General features: G+C 51.2%; 2 protein-coding genes across 2 annotated transcripts in view; one reads left to right on the top strand and one right to left on the bottom strand.

Moving 5' to 3' along the window:
* Asppvi_006356 (putative cell wall protein) overlaps positions 1-1,435 on the bottom strand; it is a gene marked incomplete at both ends in the record, with an annotated part of 2,190 nt that extends 755 nt beyond the window's left edge. The window contains one exon of the mRNA XM_043302261.1: positions 5-1,435. Coding sequence (XP_043158196.1) covers positions 5-1,435 — 1,431 coding nt within the window. The remainder of the gene's footprint in view (positions 1-4) is intronic.
* Positions 1,436-5,229: 3,794 nt separating this feature from the next.
* On the top strand, positions 5,230-7,686 carry Asppvi_006355 (serine/threonine/tyrosine protein kinase MPS1; the record flags this gene model as incomplete). Its single annotated transcript, XM_043302260.1, has 1 exon — positions 5,230-7,686. The coding sequence occupies one exon, from the start codon at positions 5,230-5,232 to the stop codon at positions 7,684-7,686; it is 2,457 nt and encodes an 818-aa protein (XP_043158195.1).
* Between the last annotated feature and the right edge of the window lie 755 nt (positions 7,687-8,441).

Here is an 8,441-nt window from a genome sequence, read left to right as displayed (position 1 = left end):
GCACAGCGGGGACAGAAGGCACACCGGTAACAGAGGCGGCAGGAGCTGAAGGAAGGCTGGGGACACCAGTCTTGGTGAAGCTGGAGCCGCTGGGGAGGTGGCCACAGCCGGTAAGCCATCCGATGAGGATAATTTCAATGCTGGCGTCGATCTCGATGCCAGCGGCACCACCAAGGATAGCAGCCAGCTGGGCACGAGCGTCAAGAGACAAGGAGGCCATGCTCTCGCCGGAGGTCAGAATAGCAACAACGCCGCGGAAAACGGCGCCGAGAGTAGCCTCGATGGTGCCAGTGAGGAAGGAAGTGAGCTCGCCAAGGAGACCTGTGGACACGCTGACGGAGACATCGGCCTCGAGGGCGAACGAAAGCCAGAACAGAACAACAGCCTTGAGCTCAGCGCCGAGCGAGCAGCTCGAGCTGGTGAGCCAGGCGACGAGAGCGGTACGAACTTCAACATCAACGGAGACGGCGGCACCGCCCTTGGCGCAAGCCTCGAGGGCAGCCTGAACGTGGGCATCAAGACCGGCGGAAATGTCAGCTTTGAGGAAGGCGGCGAGAGAAGCCTGGGCGCTGGCGGAGAGGATGCCAGTCTTCTCGACAAGGGCGGCGACGGAAGCACCAGCGGAGATCGTTGCCAGACCACCGCTGGGCAGAGAGCCAATGGCAATAACATCGGCGCCAATCTTGCCCTCCAACCAAGCCAAAACAGCAACCTTCAGAGAAGCAGACAGGCTGCATTCGGAGCTGGCGAGCCAGGCCTTCAGGGCGGCCTGGACATCGGCGGCCAGGTCGACGAAGACACCACCGCCAGCACAAAGGCCGAGACCAGCCCTAACCTTGGCGTCGAGGGCAGCACCAACAGACCCAGACAGGAATGCGGACAGAGAAGCTTGGGCGGAAGCGCTCAGGACAACATCTGCGGCAACCTCGGCGGAGGAGAAGATACCCTCAATGGTAACAAAGAGGTCGCCCTTGGCGGCGATGTCGGCGCAAGTGGGGATCAGCACTGAAAGTCCGGCGCAGACATCCACGGAAAGGGAGACAGACGCGTCACCTTCACACCAGTCGAGAAGGGATGCCTTGATGGATGCATCGAGGAAAGCGGCGGCCTCAGCACGGAGCCAGGCGGCCAGTTCAGCCCTGGCGGCGGCATGGATCGCACCTGCCTTGCAACCAAGTGCACCTCCCTGCAGGGCAGCGGCTGCCTGAGCACTCAAACCAGCAAGGAGGGTCGTGGTGCTTGCATGTCCACCAAGGATAGCACTGATGAGCCCGCTCAAATCGAGACCACCATCGATCGAAATCCCCGCACCAATGGAAAGATCACCAATATCGACGTCAGCGCCCACCTTGAGGTGGCGGCTCTCCACGTCGGTGGGAAGAGCGAGGACGTAGCTCGCCAAACTGGCGAGCAGGAAAAGGTTGTTAGAACGCATTGTGTAAGCGTAATATAAAGTGAGATGCTAACGAGTGTCTTGGTAGGTAATAGAATGGATGTATCCTAAGGGAATGACGGGGCTACGAATAGCCGAATTGGATAATGACAGGCTGTTCAAACAATATGACAATCAGAAGAAAGACTGAAAAAAACAAGAAAGAGCGGAAGAACGAAGCGATTGAGGAGTTGATGATCAATCAGAGAGGTGATCATCATCCAGGTATATATACTACCCCTGGGGGGACTGCAGTATGGCCGGTCATGATGTAGAGACTAGAGAGCACTCCCCGGTCTGCTGCACGATTGGCGGACCACCAGCAGCGCCACCCTTGTCTAGCATTGGTGCCAAACTAGCCAAGATTCACAACAGGGCAGGGGCCCAAAAGACTAGGATTATTAGGAAAGAGGAGTCGTTTATCACTAGCGGAGCCTGTGCTGTTGATTCTTTGGGATCGCAGGCCCGGATCTTCAAGGTGCTCGTTAACCGAAGTGGAGCGTTGGCTGCCAGTGAAATGGCAAGCAGATCACACTAGCTTCGAATTGTGGAAACATCCGAAACGCGCCAGTGAGAATACTATTTCAGGTAACCTGGTATCTAAGCTGGCCTCCAACGGCACATGGAGAATCGGAAAGATCGATAGCTAGATAGCCGAAGATTGGGTGAGCCATCATTGCGTCGCCAGGGGTTCGCAGAGCACATGAGTGAATTACGAGATTCAAACTATCATGTGTCTCTTGTCTGGGAAAGCATAAATCCGAACCTAAACCTGTCGTGAGAAGCTCCTTTGGAGGGAGAAACTCAACATAGTCAAAGCCACCAAACGCATAGTACGTGGAACCATCAACAATGCCAAGGGAGACCAACATAGACCTGAGATTGAGAGGAAGCCAATAATGACACCTAAAGAACGGGGAATTTTCTTTCAAGCTCGTGCCTTTGCCATTCGAGGAATTCGGTCCAGAAAGCAGTTATCCCGTGATCGACGACAGTCAAGTCGTAAACAGCAATGATCGCGATTGATACTGCGAATCAGGTTGTTTGTTAATTGTTTTTTGCGGAGCCGTTAGACCTAGGCTAGGCTGCCAACCATGCTTGCGTTAAGGACGCAGCCAAAGCCAATTGCGAATCGCCAGGGACTTATTTTCGAATGTAGTAAATCAGCAGATCAATAGATCAGTAGTTAGTACTCCATAGTAGACTGTTGGAAATGGACAACTGCGGGACCCCGTTCGTTGCCGAGTCCAACCATGGGCGATCACAAGTCACGACAACCGGTGTTTCGGCCCAGGCTGCTAGCGGCTTTTCCTGAGTAATCCGTAGTATTGTAAACTATTATGAAATTAGTACGTCGTTAGTATCACGAGTGGATGTATCATGAAGCCATCCAGTGCAGAAAAGCTTAAACTTCCTGCCTTTTCCTTTTTTTGGGGTAAGACGTTAAACGAGAGGGGGGAGAAAAAAGAAAAAAGAGGTCTAAAGGTCATTGCTTTGGACAATGTACGAAGAACCTCCCCGAAGATAGTGTAGTTGGACAATAAAGTGACCCTCTTTTTTTGTGGAATTCATTGTTGACTGATCAATTTTTGGGACCAGTGGGCCTAGGATGCACATAGGAATCCTTTCCGACGCGCACGAATCTGGATTGCATTACGGATACTGGCGACGGCTAAGGTTGAATATGGCAAACTCCATCATGTTCCAGTTCAGAGTGCCTTGAAGCGGCTTCGCCGACCGAAAGCATTGAAGACAGGGACTAGGTAGTACCGTAGTACCACAAGAACTGAAATTGTTCGAACTATCATCTCTGTGCTATGGATGCGTTGTTTAGATGGTGAAGTCTGCTGTTGTCGCAGCAGACTCTGGACCAGTCGCTCGTGGCTTGATAAGTCGACGACCCCAGGGGCAAATCTAGACTCTCGGAAGCTCGGACAAATAAAGAATGCCCAGCGTATGGTGCAGGTTGGCGCAGCTTGTCAGGCTGGATGCAGGTGAAGGTATCACAAAAGAGCTCGAAATTGGAAAGTGTCCACGAACTTGGCAACCCCTGGCGATTGCGGATAACGACGTAGTATCCAGTTAGTCAGGAACAAAGAACTTCGGTGCATCCGCTAGCCAGTTTTGGGCATTTAGCGGAAAAATAATCCCTCTACAGCTCGGAACCAGCATCGACTGACAAATAGTATTTCGTTACCCGTAGTCAACAGCTCTTTCGAAGTATGTGTCTTGTTAGGTTTGTCCGTCATATTCTCAACTTCTATGGGTGATGGAAACAAACACAGCGCTCATGAGCAGCCGGCTAAGAGAGCCTCAAAATGAGAACACACTAGATAAATGGTCAAAGTTAGATCTTATCCAGTTAGTACTCCGAGTATGTAACTCAGTAGACTGAATGAAATAGATTGATGGGTCAAGCAAAGTATTGGACGATACCATGTTGGGAACCGTTCCTGAACCAAAGTCCATCTAACCTTGGTTCCTGAGGCCACCCAGGAGTCCACCAGCAGTGGTCCATCCGCGGTTGGAGCCGAACTGTGAGGATGGAGCCACCAGGGGAAGTTTGACCCGTAAATTCTCTCCTCCAGCAATAGCATCATCAGATAAAAATAGCTGATGCATTGGAGAGAGAATGTGATTTCACTTGATCAAACAGGGAAACGGACATCAGAATTTGTCCTTCTGAAACGCCCACAAAAGCTTGAGATCGCATCACGGTTTCATCATCCCTGGCAGTGTCTCTGGATGAAACGTAGGACTTTTCCATTTTCGACTTTGGAGAACCAGTGGCAGAAAACGGATAGTTCGGCGATACTGCTCTCCTCTTGCCAATTCGGGCATCGACTGCCTGCTTGTGAAGATGGCCGAGGGAAAGGAAAAGAGAGGGGAGTTTCCTGGCAACAAGTTGGCCGGCGTCAGGTGACTAGTTAGCAGGATAGCATGTGTCATCGCACTCTGAAAGTAACGATATCATTAGCTTGATTGCTAGCCGACTCTGTTCATCTATGTGTGTTCAAGACTAGTAGGAGCAGACGAGAAGAGCAATCTGAACAGTGATGGCTTTTCTCTGTTGCTGTAGAATAGAGACTGCCTACGAAGTATATTTTCCTATAGTTGATAGTTGATCCTTCCAGCGATCACGATGACGATACGCTCGACACATCTTAGGGCGGAAGTCAGTTGAGTAAATTCATGACTTTTGGTCAAACGCAAGTCAGGTTCATTTAGAATTGAGAACATGTTTCAAACCCTAATGCTCCGTGTCTGATGGTTATTTAGTGAGCATCCGATACTCTCGGCAAAAGAATTGTAGGTATACTTGCGGACGTGCAATCACCAGCCATTGAAAGCTTCGCAAGCAATAAGCTGGCAAGGACATCCTACAGCTGAGCCACACATTTGCAGACCAAGTCGTACATTATTGCCTTTTCGATTGATTTGATAGATACGAAGTACGCTGACTACGTGTTCATGAATGTTGTTGTTCTCTAATCGCCCCGGCAACGAGATGTTATCAGGTGACTTTGTCCCGAGTCCCCAGCCACCCGCGATGTTTGTCATGATCCGAGAACAAGAAACAACAGCATCAAGTCCGACAAGCGACACAGCAAACACGAAACGACACGCCCCCGCCATTGGGGCATCCGATGATTTTTGGGAAATTTGGAACAGGCGCATTGGTCGACACGTCTATGTAGGATTTATTGATTGAGCTGAAAAATGTTATGATGGCCTCTCCGAATTCTCTTTCCTCCGCATATACTAGTGGCCTGCATCGACAACCATCGCTCCGGCAAATGTCTCGTTCTACACTCTCTCGCTCCAATTCTAGACGCTCTTCACCGGCACTTGACTATCATACAACGTCGCGGAATGAGGGAGTATCGATTCACAGGCAGTATTCAGCCGGTGACAGCTCCGATGATGAGGTTCCGGAGCCCAAGTTCAGCGCTTCCGTCAAGGCTCTCCTCGACGAGGACGGACTAGGCTCTTCCCCTCATCTCAAATATAGCAGCAACGAGCGTGTCTCTTCAACTGAACGCGCGACATCGGCTGCGACAAGTCACTCGAGGCAGTCCCGAACATCGTCGCCCCTTGATCGATCAACCGGCAGCCCCGCTCCTCGGGTAGTACGCATAGCTCCAGCGCTCGCCAACAGCAACAGGCATGCGCAAGAAGGCTCCCCTCTATCACAAAGTGAGAGCGTGGGCTCTAGCGCAAATTATAACTCAAAAGATCTCATCACGCCGGCCCCGAGACCGCGCAGTGTTCGCATCACTGGATCGCGAAGTCATGTACGGTCGCCTACTTCAGTGTCTCCCTCCCAAAACCGATCTGGTGATAGGAGCTCCATTAATGAACATTCAAGCGCAGAGCGCTCGGAAAATGGGAGGACGATGAATTACGAGGACGACTACGCCCCTCGATATGGCACTGCGTCTGTGCTCCGCTCGCGCCATGGGGAGGATGGAGGCATGCAGAGTTCCCTTCGCGTGAAAAGAGTCGGAAGGCTCACAGGGACATTCCTGAATGGACCTGCGAGAAGGGGTGTCCTGCGGCGGCAGAGCGAGGAGAACAATGACCCTCAGAGCTATTCCGCAGAACGACATAGGGAATCGAGTCTCGACCCGAACGACGACAACGCTGAATATCGCTACAAAGCTAAAACAAGAACCTCCTCATCGCCCAAGGTAACGTGGGCAGACCCCAGCCCGCCTCAGGAAGCCGAGCGACCTCGAGCATATGATCCCGCTAGTGCTTCCTCTGGGGAGGGCCCATTCTCCAGATCTTCATCGCCGAGATCGTCCGGATCACATTCCAAATCGACACCTGGGTCCGCCTCGGAAATGTCCTCCAAGCCTTCAAGTGCTCATGAGGAGCCTGTTTTCAAGGTCCCACCGCTTCCTCAACTCCCAGCAACCCGAGACCAAGAGAATGAGCCTCCACCAACTTTCAAACGCGATAAGCCCCAGGGTCTTAACCTCCTAAGCAAACCGGAAAAGCTCTCTGTAATCTACGGGGACGACAAGAAAGACAATGCGGAGACGCCGGCCGGGAATTCCCCGCGAAAGATTCTAGCAACACGGAGCAGCAATACCCCTCACCGGCCAGCGCCCCCTCCTCCGAAGATGTCGATGCTTGAGACCGCCACAGCGACGGGAGGAGCGGCTACGGCATCTCAGTCTCGCAAAAAAAGAAGCCAGGTCTCGGTCAATCATAAGCCATTCACGCGGCTGGATTGCATCGGACGGGGGGGAAGTTCTCGTGTCTACCGGGTCATGGCCGAAAATTATAAAATCTTTGCTCTGAAGAGGGTGAACCTCGAAGATGTCGATCCAGTGACGCTAGCCGGCTACAAAGGCGAGATCGACCTGTTGAAGAGACTGGAAAACATTGATCGGGTTGTCCGTTTGTTTGACTGGGAACTCAATTCGGACAAGCACACCCTCAGTGTTCTGATGGAAATCGGAGAGTCTGATTTGGAGAAGATCCTGACGTACAGGTTGAACGCCGAGGATGCTGTCTTTGATATCAACTTCACGCGTTATTACTGGAAAGAGATGCTCGAATGTGTTCAGGCGGTCCACAATTGCAATATTGTGCATTCCGACCTGAAGCCCGCCAACTTCCTCCTCGTCCAGGGAAGGCTGAAGCTGATCGATTTTGGAATCGCCAACGCCATCCAGGATAATACGGTCAACGTGCATCGCGAGCAGCAAGTCGGCACACCCAATTACATGTCACCAGAAGCGTTGATCGACTCTAATGCCTCGCTTGGGCTGCCGGCCAGTGTTGGAAAGATGATGAAGCTCGGCAAGCCCAGTGATGTCTGGAGTCTAGGCTGTATCCTTTATAAAATGGTATATGGCCAACCGCCATTCGCCAAGATCGCCAAATATTACGAGCGCATCATGGCCATCCCCAATCCTAAAGTCCAAATTGACTTCCCAGCTTTTGGCGTTGGAGGAGTTGCAATACCGCCCGGGCTGATCCGCACCCTGAAACGCTGCCTGCAACGGGATCAGACCTTGCGACCGACAGTGGAAGAACTTCTTAGCCAGAGAGATCCATTCTTGTATCCTGACGCACAACTGGAAGGCACTGTTCCAGTTAATCAGGACATGCTGGGCAGGATCCTGATGAATGTGGTCCACCACTGCCGCACTCGGGGCATACCCAAAGACGAAGAAATAGCCGCCTGGCCGGCCGGATTCTACGCGAAGATCAAGGCGGCACTAGAAGAAAATGCTTGATCACACTTGACTCGCCATGATTTCCTTTGTCATTTGTTTTGGTTGAAGTCCTCCTTTCATGATATCCTGGATGATCCGACGACACGGCGTCCAACTTCAGGTCTGCTCTACTGGAATAGTTTCCTTTGTCACTCATTATCTTCTTGTACATATTTTTTTGGAGCCATTTCTTTCCCCTTGGTATGGGGAGTTGGGAGTTTCTGTAATGCGCTTCAGCCTTGCATGTGTATGCCGTGACTCGTTGCATTGGGAAACTGTTGGGTCAGCATGGTATTTGGAGTTTCAGTATATGGAATATATCCAATTTATTATCTGTTAAGGCGGTTTGCCTTATACTTATCGTGTACCCTTTCGTCTATTGTTTTGGTTAGTCTATCACGGTGTTGGTCTATATATATATCCACTGCGGACTTCATCTAATGCGGCCGGTTGCATAAACAAAGTTACGGTGGACTAAGAGTTCTTCATCAAATCTGACAAGAGCAGTATTCAGGGGATTGACTAAGAAGAAAGAATACCTCGGACTGTAGAGTAGTCGAACCAGTTTAGCAACGTGATGTCCTGAAAGCTATCTACGGCCGATGAAGAGATCTGCTCACTCATGATGTCTATTTCTACTGACTTGCAAATCGGATCGATGAACTAGAAGTATACTTTTAATAGATGGAATCAAAGTGCTCGCCTTGAACGCCTCCCACGAATATAGACTGCTGAACTGAAGAAAATGCCAATGAGAATGCGGACTTCTGCAACGG

Source organism: Aspergillus pseudoviridinutans (assembly GCF_018340605.1).
Source record: "Aspergillus pseudoviridinutans IFM 55266 DNA, scaffold_4, whole genome shotgun sequence".
NCBI lineage: Eukaryota > Fungi > Ascomycota > Eurotiomycetes > Eurotiales > Aspergillaceae > Aspergillus > Aspergillus pseudoviridinutans.
This window is presented reverse-complemented; position numbering and strand designations above follow the sequence as displayed.